Raw genomic sequence first — 16,380 nt, 5'->3', positions numbered from 1 at the left:
CAGCAAGATGAAAGCCTCAGTGGGCTCTCAACCCAGCCAACTCCCAGGCAAACTCCCTCTGTTAGCCTCGCTGCTGTTCGCCACTCAGCTAGTTCACAGCTGACTGGCTTTTTATAACAGTCAGACCCACTCAAGTCTCACCTGGAACAAAGCACTCCCAATTCACACTGTTCAAACAAAGAACCAGTCAAGCACACGGTCAAACTGTCCCCACAACAGAGACTCAGATACTCACCAACACAGCCTCCCTAATGCAGACCTTAGCGTACCTCCTCTCAGACAGATTCCAGGCAAACTCCCTCTGTTAGCCTCTCTGCTGTTCGCCACTCAGCTGGTTCGCAGGTCATGTCTTCCTCGCCCCCAAAACCTGCTTCCGTGTTGCCTCCCACTCCTTGGATGGAGTCAAAGCACAGGGTTGGGGTAGAATGGTATGCAACTCATCATAGAAGCGGCATGTCTTGGGCTGTGAACCGGAGTGGCCGTTTGCCTCTCTGGTTTTTTGGTAGGCTTGCCTGAGCGCCTTAATTTTCATGTGACACTGCTGTGGGTCCCTGTTATAGCCACCGTCCTTCATGCCATTAGAGATTATTTTGACATTTCATCTTTTCTAATGGAGTTCTGCCAGCATGGATTCGTCTCCCAGTACAGCGGTCAGATCCCGTACCTCCTGTTCGGTCCATGCTGGAGCTCTTCGGCGATTCTGGGACTGCATGGTCTCCTGTGATGATGAGCTCTGCATGGTGACCTGTGCAGGTGAGCTCGCCACTCTGGCCAAACAGGAAATGAGATTCAAAAGTCCGCAGGCTTTTTCCTGTATACCTGGCCAGTGCATCTGAGTTGAGAGCGCTGTCCAGAGCGGTTACAACTGAGCACTGTGGGATAGCTCCCGGAGGCCAATACTGTCGAATTGCATCCACAGTACCCAAATTTGACCCAGCAAGGCCAATTTCAGCGCTAATCCCCTCATCGGGGGTGGAGTAAAGAAATAAATTTTAAGAGCCCTTTAAGTCAAAAAAAAGGGCTTAGTCGTGTGGACAGGTGCAGGGTTAAATCAAGATAACGCTGCTAAATTCGACCTAAACTCATAGTGTAGACCAAGCCTGAGTTTATCAAAAAGAAGATTGAGAGATGACTTGATTGCAGTGTATAAGTACTTCCATGGGGAAAAAATAGCAGGTATTTAGAATATACCAAAGAGGTCTTTAATCTAAAAAAGAAAGGCCTAACAAAAACCAGTATCTGGAAGCCAAAGCCAGACAAATTCAAATTGGAAATAAAGCACAATTTTTTTAACAGTGAGGGTGACTAACCATTGGAAAAAACTATCAAGGGAAATGGTGTATTCTCCAGCTCTTCATGTCTTCAGATCATGACTGATTCATAGATACTAAGGTCAGAAGGGACCATTATGATCATCTAGTCTGACCTCCTGCACAACGCAGGCCGCAGAATCTCACCAAACCACTCCTGAAAAACCTCACCTATGTCTGAGCTATTGAAGTCCTCAAATCGTGGTTTAAAGACTTCAAGGAGCAGAGAATCCTCCAGCAAGTGACCTGTGCCCCATGCTACAGAGGAAGGCGAAAAACCTCCAGAGCCTCTTCCAATCTGCCCTGGAGGAAAATTCCTTCCCAACCCCAAATATGGCAATCAGCTAAACCTTGAGCGTATGGGCAAGATTCACCAGCCAGATACTAAAGAAAATTCTTTCCTGGGTAACTCAGATCCCACCCCATCTAACATCCCATCACAGGCCATTAGGCCTATTTACCATGAATATTTAAAGATCAGTTAATTACCAAAATCATGTAATGATTATCCTATCATACCTGGATCCTATCATACCTGGATACTTTTCTGGAACTTATGCTTTAGTTAAGCACAAGTTACTGGGATCAATATAGGGCTAACTGGATGAAATTTAAGCGCTTGTGGTACACAGGTCAGACTTGATGATCGAATGGGTCCCTACTGGCCTTAAACTCTGTGAGTCTGTGAAGCCTACTACAAAATTATTGTATAGTTCAATGTGGAAAAAAAATTCCATCTAGGCTTCACTACATTGTGCAAACCTATTAGAAGGCCTTATTCCCAAGATTTTGGACTGCAACTTTCAACTCAAGCTATTGAGCCTAATCATTGTTTCTATCAGGGTCCACTTAGTTGCAGTTTCAACATGCCATTTTCCAGTACACATTCATATAGTGTTCAACCTTTAAATTATTTCAGAATTTTTAAAAAGACTGCTCCATGCCTATCCCATAGTTTGTGAGCCCCCTGTTTCCTGGGACTTAAATGTAATTCTTATGGGCCTTATGGAACCTCAGTCCAAGTGCTCTCTCCACCAACTTCCTGGTGGTTATCACCTCAGCCAGGAATTGAGATTCCAAGCACTGATGGAAAACATACGGTCTTCCATGGGGATAAGGGGGTAGTGATACCCTCTCCTAAATTTCTTACCAAGGTGGTATCAGATTTTCATTTAAAACAAACCAACCTCCCCATTTTCTTCCCCAAACCACGCTTAAACTCAGGAGACCATGCCCAAACTCCATACCACACTCAAGATCCATACTTTAGATGTTTCCAGAATCCTTCTTTATTATTCAGCTAGGAAAATGTATTCAGGAAACCATTCTATTTATTTGTGGCATTGGGACGGTCTGTGAAAGGTCAGGCCCTCTCTTCCCAGAGATTATGCAAGTGCATCAAAATTTACCAACTAGCAGATACGCTGCTTCTCTCGGGTATTAGGGCCCACTCAACTAGAGACCAAGCAACCTCTGCCAAATGCCTAAGAAATATTCCTACATCAGAGACTTGGAGCTGAGCCCATATCTTTACTAAACACTGCACCCTGGATTTGGTTGCTTGATCAAGGACATGCCTGACTAATCTAATTGCCTTCTATGACAAGATAACTGGCTCTGTGGATGAGGGGAATGCAGTGGACGTGTTATTCCTGGACTTTAGCAAAGCTTTTGATATGGTCTCCCACACTATTCTTGCCAGCAAGTTAAAGTAGTATGGGCTGGATGAATAGACTATAAGGTGGATAGAATGCTGGCTAGATCGTCGGGCTCAACGGGTAGTGATTAATGGCTCCACGTCTAGTTGGCAGCCGATATCAAGCGGAGTGCCCCAAGGGTCGGTCCTGGGGCCGGGTTCGTTCAATATCTTCATTAATGACCTGGAGGATGGCGTGGACTGCACCCTCAGCAAGTTTGCAGAGACACTAAACTGGGAGGAGTGGTAGATATGCTGGAGGGTAGGATAGGATACAGAGGGCCCTAGACAAATTAGAGGATTGGGCCAAAAGAAATCTGATGAGGTTCAACAAGGACAAGTGCAGAGTCCTGCATTTAGGATGGAAGAATCCCATGCACCACTACAGACTAGGGACAGAATGGCTAGGCAGCAGTTCTGCAGAAAAGGACCTAGGGGTTACAGTGGATGAGAAGCTGGATATGAGTCAACAATGTGCCCTTGTTGCCAAGAAGGCTAATGGCATTTTGGGCTGTATAAGTAGGGGCATTGCCAGCAGATCGAGGGACATGATTGTTCCCCTCTATTCGACATTGGTGAGTCCTCATCTGGAGTACTGTGTCCAGTGTTGGGCCCCACGCTACAAGAAGGATGTGAAAAAATTGGAAAGCATCCAGCGGAGGGCAACAAAAATGATTAGGGGACTGGAACACATGAGTTATGAGGAGAGGCTGAGGGAACTGTGATTATTTAGTCTGCAGAAGAGAAGAATAAGGGGGGATTTGATAGCTGCTTTCAACTACCTGAAAGAGGGTTCCAAAGAGGATCAATCTAGACTGTTCTCAGTGGTAGCTGATGACAGAACGAGGAGTAATGGTCTCAAGTTGCAGTGGGGGAGATTTAGGTTGGATATTGGGAAAAACTTTTTCACTAGGAGGGTGGTGAAGCACTGGAATGTGTTACCTAGGGAAGTGGTGGAATCTCCTTCCTTTGAGATTTTTAAGGTCAGGCTGGACAACGCCCTGGCTGGGCCGATTTAGTTGGGGATTGTTCCTGCTTTGAGCAGGGGGTTGGACTAGATGACCTTCTGAGATCCCTTCCAACTCTGATATTCTATGATCAGATGCCAAAGTTGGGAGTGCATTTCTGCAATCCTTATTTTGATAACTGTAGGTATGACTCCTTAGATCCCTTTATTAATCTGGCAACTACTAGCTCATAACCATTCATCGTTCTAGGCTTTGTCTGTGTGAATCTCACTTATGGTAATTTAACTTTTGTTTTTTGAGGTGTTTTTTTTCCATCTGAGTCCCATGACCTGCCCTCATCCCTGCTCCATCAGAGTCCATTTCTTCTGGGATTATGAATTAGCATGCGTAAGGGCCACTCTACCATATATGCCCTTGGATCAGAGGGCATGTGGACATGCAGGGGGCTGGTCAAAAAATTCCAATCATACATGTGAGGCACATGCACTCCATAAGTGGGACATAGACAAAATATCTCTAAGAACAAGTTACTGCAAGATAAGTAAGCATTCAGCCTCATAAAGCCTCTCTTTCTACTTTTGCCTTTCCACACTTTGCTATGAGTGCTAGCAATAAAATTAAAGCAATTATATCTAAAGTGCTCTGTGTAGGTGATTCATAAATTGAGGTATAGGTCAATTTTATTCCCTTTTAAGAACAGGACGAGCAGAGTGGACAACACAGAAGACTGAAGAGATAGGTGGGATGACTTTGAAACCCCTCCCCCAATTCAAGAAAAAGTGGCATGTATGGCCTTCTATGCTGCAGAATGAAGGGGACTCCTGCAAATTTTGACTGCAACAATGGGACTGCTGTTCTTTTAGTTTCTTCTCGTGTTCTCTTGCCTTCTTTCGCATTACATAAGTCCTATCTTCCATGTGTCATATTATGCCATCTGTATAAGATTTCAGGATTGTCACTCTGTCTCTGAAGCCAGTTATCTGTCAGTTAGTGTGAAGCAATGGAAATAGCTACAGGGATGGCTGAGCTCTTTTTGTTCAGATATCACCAGGTTCAATCATCACTGGGTTTCATAGTCTATTACTGTCCGATTTTTAAGTTCTCGGACATGTTGACTTTAAATTCTTGCAGTGTACAGGTACAGAAAGGCCATGCCAAGAGTCCTAGACTCTTGTGATATCAGAGGTAACTCAGCCAGGCACCACCCTTATTCTGTAGTTAATTTGCAGGCAGCAATCTCATTGGTTGTATGAGGAAAACTGCACAGATGGTTGATTACTTGGCCCAGCTGCCACACCCATGTGTCCACCTGCACAAGCAACACAAATCTCCCAGCATAACGCCCCCGGACACAAATCAACACAATCACACACATAGCAACACAACTAGCCTACACAATAACCACAAACATGCATGCCCCTCACCACAGCAGACACTCCTCATTCACCATCCACACAACTGTTCCAACACAATCCCCCAAGACACAAATCAACAATCACCCACACAGCAACACAGCCAGCACACACAATAACCCCAAACATCACTCTGAAACCTAGAATATCTGAGTCACTGTGAAGTGATAGAGACAGCTACAAGCATGTTTGAGTGCTCTTTGTGTTTAGAATATCACCAAATTCGTTTATCACTGGAATTCATAGTCTGTGAACTTCCAATTTTTAAGTTCTCGGCCATTTTCAGATTTTTTTACTCGCATGAATATGAATTATACCTGTGTGACAGCTTTCGGCTACTAGTATTCTTGTAACTATCACATTTGTTGAGTGTAGTAAATGGTTCTGGTTCTGAAGGATTAGTTAATGTATAATAAAATTATTTATTTTAAATATGTGATTGCATTTAGTAAGAATTTTTTTAAAACTCTGTTTTAAATAGATGTTCTAGGCAGAATGAGGTTTTTCAATTGATTAGGGAAACTGTGAGGATGAGTTTGAGTGTCCAGTCTTTGCTACCAGATGATATCAGTGCAATGAAAGACTGTTCTTTGGTTGGGATTTTTTGTTTGTTTTTTACCCAGTCATGCCACAATGTACAGCTACTCCAAATAATTTTTCCAGAATATTTTTTTTGTGAAGAGATTTTGTTTCCACTAGAGACTTCAGAATATGTTTAAATTCACTTCTTGGCCTCAGTTGAATACAGTCATTGCTTGGGGACTTTGGAGGCAGGAGGGAAAAATTCAGAATCAAATACACATTTTAAAAGGATAGAATACATTTTTCAATGCATGACATAGGGCCAGATTGTGAGGTGCTGAACATCATCTTCTATTTCAGTCACAGGATTAAGGTCTGAGAGAGGACCTGTGCTTGTAAAATGTAAGATAAAACATGGAACAAAATATAACTGGCCATATTGTAACTGGATTGCAAAGGAAGGTGCAGGGATAGACTTGGTAAAATCACTCACCCTTTTAAACACCCATTCAAAGACTATCCAGTGCTCACCTAAGCAAAATGACTTCCCCCTCCACTAAGGACACATATCACCCCAAATGGGGTAAGGAAAAGAGGCTATTGCCACCTTCTGGTTCCATGCCAATCCAGATGCACATGGGGGAGCAGTTTGCACCTCTCTGCAGCTGTAGCATGTGTAGTGAAGACACACTATGCCAATGGGAGAGCGCTTTCCCATCAGCATAATTACTCCACCTCAGCAAGAAGCAGAAGCTATGTCGGCAGGAGAGCATCTACCACCAACATAATGCTGGTGTGGACAGCACAAAACTTGTGTTGCTCAGGGGATGGGCTTTTTCACATCCCTGAGAGACATAAGTTATATTGAGTTAGGCTGTAGGGTAGACCTGCCCTAAAGAATAGTGCAGCCCTTGCACGCCTAGCACTCCAGGGAAATGAAGCACAATCCTTCCCCAAGCTTTTCTGGAATGGTGCAGTGATCAGACATATTCAAGCACTATTAATATAGCATGTTTGTATGTAAAATACTATGAGGTATAGTGTGAATATAGCAATTGCTACAATTTGCACTTTACTTCCTCCAAAGTCAGCGTCCTTTACGATGTGAAAATTTCTTCTTATGACTTGAGCTCTCCAAGGTATTTTACAGTTCCAGTCATGTCTGAGTAAATATCAGCACAACACTTAGTGGCAAGGTGCCAGCGGCAGATTCATTAATACAAAACAGAAGCTTTTTTGGCATAAAAAGGAAATCCTTTTTCACAAAGAGGTCTTGTTTGTTTCCTTTGCATCAGCACATCAAGGGACAAAATGAAAAATCGGCTTTTCACAATGAGGAAAACTGTACTTACAAAGTGAAATGTTTTAGTTGAATTAGTAAATGAATACATTATTTTTTAATACACCTTTTTACTAAAGGTCCAGTTGTGGGAGGCTGGATATTGAAAGAGGAGGAGGACAATAGTGACAGTTTTCCTCTCGTAGAAGAGAATTATCAGTGAAATATGAATTGCTCTAAGTATGCAAAAGTTAGATGGTCTTTGTTTTAGTGGTAGTAGCTTCCATGTAACACAAATGTCTGTTTTTAGATGACTTCTACAGATATACAGAAATGTATCCAGACTTTGCAGAAGAGTATCTGTACCATGATCAGATGGAAGTTGAGAATTGTTTGAAGACTTCTCTTCCAGCCCCTAATGGATTCTGTACTGACTTCAGCCCCGAAAATGCTGATGATAAAAAGAATCCCCTGCAGAAGAAACTGAATTAAAACTGCAGACATCCTACTCCTCTCCTGGTGAGAGGAATATTTCCTTTCCTGGAATCTTCATAGTCACTCCAACTATACAGCAACTATAACTTTTGTGTGTGAAAGATTTACTACCTTAATACTGTTCTTTAATTCCCACATGCTGTATTTATCAATATCTTCAAGCTTAATTGTCAGGAGATGGGTTTTATTTTCTTTTTTTTTTTCAGAAAGGTCTTTGCAAGCCAAGAATATGATGTGCTTCATTATTAATGTGCATACTTAAAGGGAAGCTACATATTTATTTATATTTGATTGGTTAGTTTCATGTACAGAATGTTGCACAAAGTGTGCATGTGTAAAGAATTGGAGCTAATATGGTGGTGAGTGCACTTTGGTGATGTTTTTTCCCTATTTAGGAAGGTGTTTATTTAGGGCCAGATCTGCTGTCCTTATTCACATAGCAGTGTCACTGACTTCAGTAGGATTATTCTCATGAGAAAAGCAAGCACATTTTGGCCCCTTGTGTTGGTTTCAGTAAATAGTGCAAGAAACAATTATGAAAAAAAAATTTTTTTGACCAAGGATTACTTGCTTTTTATTTTTGTTGTTAAATCATAAAGTTGTCTCGGTCTTTCAGTTCATTACAGGGTAGAATCAAAAGGGAAGGGGCTTTAGCTCCCATACATTTATTCTCATATACTTATCTGCAGACCACAGTGAAATATGGAATGCTTTCAAAACAGACATGATATGTCTATGTGTACAAATGTGTGGCAAACAAACCATGCTCTCCATGCTTTTCTGTAAAATTATTCAAACATTTCCACTTATTAATTATATGAGGAATTTATTATAAACTAATCCCTTATGTATTTAATTTAGATATTAACCAGGAATCACACAGGTGCAGCTTCTTTGGTAAAAATCTGATGACAGATACACGTGCACATGTGTGCATATACAGTCAAATACATATTGTAATGTGGAATAAAGATTTTTATCAGCATTAATCTGGAAAGATTGCATTAGTTAGGAGTGGCAAAGCCATAAGTGAGTTATATAAGACATCCCAAAGGAATGCCTTAAAACTTTATATTACTATGGTATATATTCTGTATGATGCAGATGTTACCCCAAAAAAATTAGGAATGTTTTACAGAAGTTTTAAAAAATGTTAATGGCACTATTTCTTATTTCTTTCCTTTTGTAAATCTAGGTACTTTAGTTACAAGGAATAAAACTGAGCAGGGCTCAGAAGGAGAGAGACATCAAAACTAATATAAAAAACTTCCCAAAATTATGTAGTTTTTCTGAATATAAAAGTCTCAGAACTTGAAAGCCCAAAATGTGCCTTTAAGGGCTAGAAGTAATGCTGGCTCCCAATGGGACCAAAGGAATTTCTCTCCTTCTGAATGGTAAAAATTCTTAATCCTGCATGGTTAGTAACCCCATTACTAACCCTGTAGAGCTGCACTATATCAGACTTCAAAACTCAGGCATTTTTATAATTAGAAAAGCAGACACTGACTTAGGATTTGAATCTTATCCATCCTTGGCCAACAAACAGTGCTAATTTCAGGCCATGAGTGGAGAGGGGAGAGAGAAGGAGGAGGAAGTCTTTCTCTGGCTGGTTGGTTTTTAAAAATGGCAGTTGCTTGAAACTGGTTAAGGTTTAGAATGTGTCCTGGAGAGACATATTAACTTGTAGAGGGCAGATGATTTCATTAAAAGTAAGTAATCAATAAATTAGTGCACATATATATGCAAATTATCATACATGTAGCACATTGTTGTGTATAGTATGCTACATACTACACACACCATACAGTAGAACTTCAGAGTTCTAAACACCAGAATTACAAACTGACCCATCAACCACACACCTCATCTGGAATCAGAAGTACGCAATCAGGCAGCAACAGAGACAAAACAAAACAGTACAGTACTGTGTTAAACGTAAACTACTAAAAAGAAAGGGAAAGTTTAAAAAAAAAGATTTGACAAGGTAAGGAAACTGTGCTTATTTCACTTAAATTAAGATGGTAAAAAGCAGCATTTTTCTTCTGCATAGTAAAGTTTCAAAGCTGTATTAGGTCAATGTTCAGCTATAAACTTTTGAAAGAACAACCATAATGTTTTGTTCAGAGTTATGAACATTTCAGAGCCACAAACAGCCTCCATTCACAAGGTGTTTGTAACGCTGAAGTTCTCCTGTATATATGGAGGTACTCTCTCTATGTGGTATATTGTGTAATAATATGTAAAATTAACATAATATTAATTAATGCCTAACCTACATGTTGTTTACTTCTTCTCCTCCTCCCCCTCCCACCCACAACCCCAGGACTTGCTCTAACATTATAAATTTCTGAGCAGCTTCAAACAGTCACCATTTTTAAAAGGAAATTAACCTGACAGAAATTTTTTTCCTTGTTTTCCCCAAATAGGAAATTTACCAACACCCTGAAACCACAGTGGACTGAGAAACACAGTGAACAGTATTCAGTCCTGGAATACTGTTAGATTTAAGATCCAGTAACTTGCAGCAAAACAGGGCTAAAAATGGGAGTTTTTAGATGCTTGGAAAATATTGAAATTTTGACATTTTTAGGTATAATACAAGAAAAAATATTCTGGGTTAATTTTAGATATTTTGGCACCTGCTGGCACTCTTACATTTGGGCTCATGCTATCTGCAGCACCTAGATTTACAGGTGGAGGACTATAAAAAAGTTCCAATAATTTTAATCTAAAATTGTTTCTCTGTGACACATATGAGATATACAGAATACATGGTGCAATGAGGTTTAACATTTTTATCAGGAGTCATTTGTGATGACCTGCATAAATTGCTTATTGCTTTTCCTGTTGTTAGTAATACTGCCATCCTATTCTTATACCAATAAAGCCCATATAGCAGACTAAATGATCATATATTATGTACTGAAGATAGCTATAGACTCAGCCAAAGATTCATTAATCTGAAGTTCTATAACAAACCTTTTTGGAAAAACCCTGAAAACAAACAAACAAACAACAACAAAAAAAACACTTGTAAAAAAAATGTAAAACTTTAGAAACCCAAGCCATCCAAAGATTCCACTTCTAACCTCTCCACCCCTGAAAAACATTAGAAGGTATAGAAATGCTTAGTGGAGATCTCCCAAAGAATCTTAACTCTAGCCCTCTACTGTTACCAACTTCCATATTCCAGCCTTCCTTCTTTCCTTACATACCTGCCATGTAAGATGTGATCTCTTAATTAGTGCTTTTTCCTGAAAGTTTAATTAAAATTTTCATTTTTGTAAAGACTTTTAAAAGTCTATAGTCTGTGTCTGTGATTCTTACATTTGGAACTGCCAATATAACATGGATTGTATAGTCTTGGTTTTATAGATCTAATGCCAAGAATGATTCTTCACCACTAAAGTCATTGATCTTTCCCTTTTATTTCCCTAAGTAAGGGTTAGAGGCCGAGGGAGTAGGGCTAGATACATAAAGGAACGCCTAAATTTTAGGCCCCTTGAAAATCACAGGAACATCACTGCACTTTGCAAAGTCTGATTTAGGTGGTTAGGCTCTCTATACAGTGCACAGGGAGATCTACAAAAGCCAGCATACTAGCTAGGAAGTGATCTAAGCTAGTCAGCGGGAGATGCCAATGACAGAGGTGTGTCCTAAAACCCACTCCTCTCATGGAGATAGGCAACTGAACCCAGGCTACCGGGAGGCAGGTTTAGGTTGGATATTAGGAAAAACTTTTTCACTAGGAGGGTGGTGAAACACTGGAATGCATTGCCTAGGGAGGTGGTGGAATCTCCTTCCTTAGAAGTTTTTAAGGTCAGGCTTGACAGAGCCCTGGCTGGGATGATTTAATTGGGTATGGGTCCTGCTTTTGAGCAGGGGGTTGGACTAGATGACCTCCTGAGGTCCCTTCCAACCCTGATATTCTATGATTCTATGAGGCACCTATGTCTGCTAGTGATTCACAACTGGGAACTCCTATCTTGGAGTCAAGCAGCTTAGGCACATATGGTATTGCTTGTGAGAATTAGCTAAGCACCTGCTTCACTCCACCCAAAACATACCACATGTGTGTTGCCGTCACCACCACTCATTTTATAACTTGGAATGTGGGAGACACATGTTCAATTCCCTCATTCGCCATGCGGGGAGAAGGGGAGAACGAAGTTGCCTACCTCCCAAGGGAGTGCTCTAACTACTGAGTTACAGAATATTCTTATGTGGGGTTCCATCAGTCTCTCCTGGTGAAGTTATTCCATATTGGATAAATATTTAGTGGGCCAGAGAGTGAGAGAATGACTCTATAGTCTGCTGGTTAGGGTAACCATTTAGGAGGTGGGATAGCCAGGGTCCAGTCCGCCTGCTCCCAATGACTCTAATTATTTATACAGTGGAACAACTTTACCAGCAGAGATTGAGGGATCCCTGCATCAGACTCTCCCATAGCTCAGATGTTAGATCACTCTTCTGTTCAGATCTTTCTCCCAGTCTAGCAAAGGGAAGAAAGAAAGGGAATCCTGGGCCTCCCAGATGAGTGCTCTAACTACTGAGATAAAAGTTATAAGTTTACCTCTACTAGCCAGATTTTGAATGGGATCTGATCCAGTAGGCAGCTTCTGAGTACACCTATGTGATCAGGCCCTGCACAAAAATTTAGGCAGATAAACCCCTATCTTCCCCATTTTCTGAATTGCTCTGCAGCTTAGGCAGGCTATAGGCATCTAGATGCCTAGAGGGAGGCAGCAGTGCTTATGGCCAGAGGCAGAAACTTAGGCTGCTAGGAAACTTTTACCCTGAAAATATAGGCCCTGAGTGAATTTAGGTGTCTAGAGGATTTAGTGGGAGTTTTGTGAATTGTAGTAGAGCCTAAAACTTGGATTTAGGTGCCTAAACCCAGGCATAGGCACCTAAATCAGGTTTAGGCACCAAAGTACCTTTGTGAATCTAATCCTCTGTATCTGTAGGAAGATGAGCTCTGTGGCTAATCACACATAATGGCTTACATATTAACTTCAGGGAACAGTGGACTATATTTATAGTTTATGTCGTCCTGAAGTCAGTGATGTAAACAGATCCCGTTTATCTTTGAATAGTACTTTATGTAATCAGTGGGGACCAGATTCTATCACCCCTAATTATGTTGACTAATTCTTCACTCCACATGCAATCCCACTAATATCAATGGGATTACATACAGAGCAAACTACTACTCATTGTAAGGTTGATATAATGTGGTCCTGCAAGATTAAAAGTGGAGTAATCTAGTAAGAAATGTTCTTTATTGTTGGAGTCACTGATTACCTATCTGCTCATGGAAATAATTTTGTATCTAAATTTCCCTTTGTTTTGATGAGGATGGTTTGGTTAAAGTTATTGGACGGATGACTTTAAAGAGGTATTTCTATACCTTCCACTGATTTTTTTTTTTAATGGAATCTTAACTTGGGATCTTTCCAAGGATTCCAAAGTTTAGGGCTTTTTTTAAAATGGTAACTTTATTGGTCTGTTCAATCGGAACTTCAGGTTAAGATTTTGTCTGACAATTTCCTTAGATTTTTTTTTTTAAGTTAAAATGCTATGGGGAGCGAGGACTTCAGCAGACCTATCATTCTACATAGGAATGGATCCCAATCATTCCCCTTTTTGGCCTTCCTCTTTATCTTTCTCCTCTCACTCTTTTGTGCTCATCACTTTACTAACTGAATAATTATGCACGTAAAGTAACCAAAGTTATATGTGGTATTCTCACATAATACCTTTGGAAGCCACAATTAGGGGCTGCATTAACTTTCTGGTAAATTCCCCATGGCATTGGTTGGGGCACAGTGTGCATCCCCCTTCTGTCCCCTCCACCACATTTAGAGAGAGCGCGTATGCCATGTAAGATATGCCATGTAAGGTATGGAGGAAACCAACCATATCTTTCACTGCAAGCAGTTCTACCCCACATGTGGATCTTGTTACATTATGTACTTGTAATAGACTATATTGGCCACAGCAAATGTTTATTCTTCCAAATTTTATAAAGTTGCAAGAAATTCCTGAGCATGCCTTTTTGAAAGATCAGTTTGTAAACTAAATCAGAAATTCTCTCATACCATAGAATTTCCAATGTATGTTATAATCATTAGTCAGAATTTTGTTTCTCTATGCTCAAAGGGAGTACAGTCTTCTGTCACTGCCATGTTTACTAATTCCATTATAAAATTCTCTATTCATGAGCCACAAAATTATTCCTATGGGGAAACAACTGGGTGATAGGGAACTGATTTGCTTCCTCTCAGGAGGCAAAATAACTACCAAGAGAAGTAAATAAAACTAATGGTTTTGCTTGTAGTAGTAGAGCAAGATCTCAGTTCATATTTAGTGCTTATCACATTTGTAAACTGATTCATCCCCAGAGTTGGTCGAAATTACACATAAATAAGTTTTCACATTGTTCACTTCATAGAAGCATGTAGTAGATATGCTTCTGAAGAAAAAATGGTGGCATTTTAATGTTTTCTTGAAGTAGTTCTAGTAAATATTACAAACAATAAATGTAGAGGTTGCCTTGATCAAGAAAGTCAAGTGATCTCTATATTTGGTTAAGGCAGAATCTGTACTGGATCACCTTTGGTAATCTCATCATTAAAAGGATTTTCACAAATTATGCTATCATATATTAAGTACAGCACTAATTTCCCATCTTTTCATGTGCTGTAATATTTATACTGCTTACTGTATTTTTTACTCCATGCATCTGATGAAGTGGGTTTTAGCCTACGAAAGCTTATGCCCAAATAAATTTGTTACTCTCTAAGGTGGCGCAAGGACTCCTTGTTGTTTATGTTAAAACTGTAATTTTATTACACCAAAATACTAAATATTTCTATAATTAAAACACTATTTTTGCCCCACGCCATGGAAATAAAAAAGAATTTTTAATTTTCTGTCCCAAGAGACTTACTGATCACTTGATTTTCTTTTTCTTCTAATCTGTAGTGACTATAAGAACATACAATACATATTAGATTCAGCTCAAATGTGACTAATGTACTGAAAAGAATGCTTAAGACCTCAAAAGCAATATTGAACATAGCAATTACTGTGCAGCTCTCCTTATCTACCTATCTGTATTATCATTTTCTATAGAGCACATTAGACTAATATCTAAAGTGCTGTGAAGCTAGGTTTTTTTAACAAAAGTTTATTTTTTGTAAACATATCAGTTATGGTATGGAAGCTTTAACATATAGTTGGGTCTTCAGCATGCTCTATAATAGGTCAAGACTTTGACTATCTTTAATCTTCTCAGGTTGCCCATTCCATTAAAAAAAAACCCTTTCAGCTGACATCATGGTACTTCCAGCTTCCATGTACTTTGCCTGTATTTTGTTAGTTGCATCAGCCTAGAGAACCACAGCTGTCTTGGCAGGTTGTGGATGGAAAGGCAGCTACTGATGTACTAGGGTCCTGCTCCATTCATGGCTTTGAAGATGAGGACCCAGGCTTTTAATTTAATCAGAAATTATGGTTGAGCTAATGTAGGATGCAGAGTTCAGGGATGATTTGCTCTAGGACCCAGATTTTTAAAGGTATTTAGGTGCCTGAGTCTCATTTGACTGTTTTGAGAATCACAGTCAGGTATAATGTGTTTCAGTATTCAGCTTTCAGAGTGGTAGCCAAGTTAGTCTGTACCAGCAAAAAGAACAAGGAGTACTTGTGGCACCTTAGAGATTAACAAATTTATTTGAGCATAAGCTTTCGTGGGCTAAAGCCCACTTCATCAGGTGCACGCAGTGGAAAATACAGTAGGAAGATATATATATTTACAGAGAACATAAAAAATGTGGATTGCCATACCAACCCTATCGATTAGTCTCGAAGATATATATATATCTTCCTACTGTATTTTCCAGTGCATGCATCTGATGAAGTGGGCTTTAGCCCACGAAAGCTTATGCTCAAATAAATTTGTCTCTAAGGTGCCACAAGTACTCCTCGTTCTTTTAGTATTCAGTTTGGAGGTGATAAACACATGAACCAAGATTTTTGAAAACTAGAGTCTAAAGTTGTGGTTCTAAATCCATATTTAGACACAGATACATGGTCTGATTTTCAAAATTGCAGGTCCCACTGGACTGAGCACTTTTATCTCTCAGACCACCTATTTTAGGTGCCTAACTATGAATTTAGGAAACTAACTTGAGCTGTTTCTAAAAATCTTGATCATGTATCTTTATAGCCACATCTGGTTTTTCCATGTGGCTTTCCTTCCTCAGAAAGGAAGAAGGATAAGCTCCTAGCAAGTTGAAAGTGAAGGTAAGCATTTCTAACCAGTACCACACTTGGTTGATGAGTCCAGCAAGGCCCCATGGTTTGGTTTATTGCCAAATGAAGGGTAGACATCACAATGAGGACAGAACTAATTCTTCTACATGTTTTCTGTTTTGAGGCAGACTTACTCCAGTCTTGCCTCTGTCCAGTTTGAGGCAGCTGCTCTTTGCCAGTCTCTTTCAGGCATTGTGACATCTTGTGAGGGCAACTTTCTGTGTCTGTTTAAAAGGAATTATACAGCTGGAGGTCATTGAGAGCATAATCTGAGATGTCTAATCATTTCTTCAAGTAGCCTGATGTGTATATTGAAAAGAAGGAGACAGATTAGACCTCTCTGGGATGCCACATGGAAATGTTCTTAAAGAGGTATGACCCT

The 16,380-nt window shown here is 40.0% G+C and overlaps 1 protein-coding gene across 1 annotated transcript in view; it reads left to right on the top strand.

Annotated features, from left to right (window-relative positions):
• Positions 1-15,406, top strand: part of LPCAT1 (lysophosphatidylcholine acyltransferase 1) — a 178,636-nt gene extending 163,230 nt beyond the window's left edge. Inside the window, exon 14 of the mRNA XM_073332457.1 lies at positions 7,498-15,406. Coding sequence (XP_073188558.1) covers positions 7,498-7,679 — 182 coding nt within the window. The 3' untranslated portion in view covers positions 7,680-15,406. The remainder of the gene's footprint in view (positions 1-7,497) is intronic.
• The last annotated feature ends 974 nt before the right edge of the window (positions 15,407-16,380 follow it).

Source organism: Lepidochelys kempii, chromosome 2 (assembly GCF_965140285.1).
Source record: "Lepidochelys kempii isolate rLepKem1 chromosome 2, rLepKem1.hap1, whole genome shotgun sequence".
Lineage (NCBI taxonomy): Eukaryota > Metazoa > Chordata > Testudines > Cheloniidae > Lepidochelys > Lepidochelys kempii.
Note: the sequence above shows the minus strand (reverse complement) of the source record. Positions and strands in the feature narration are given on the sequence as shown.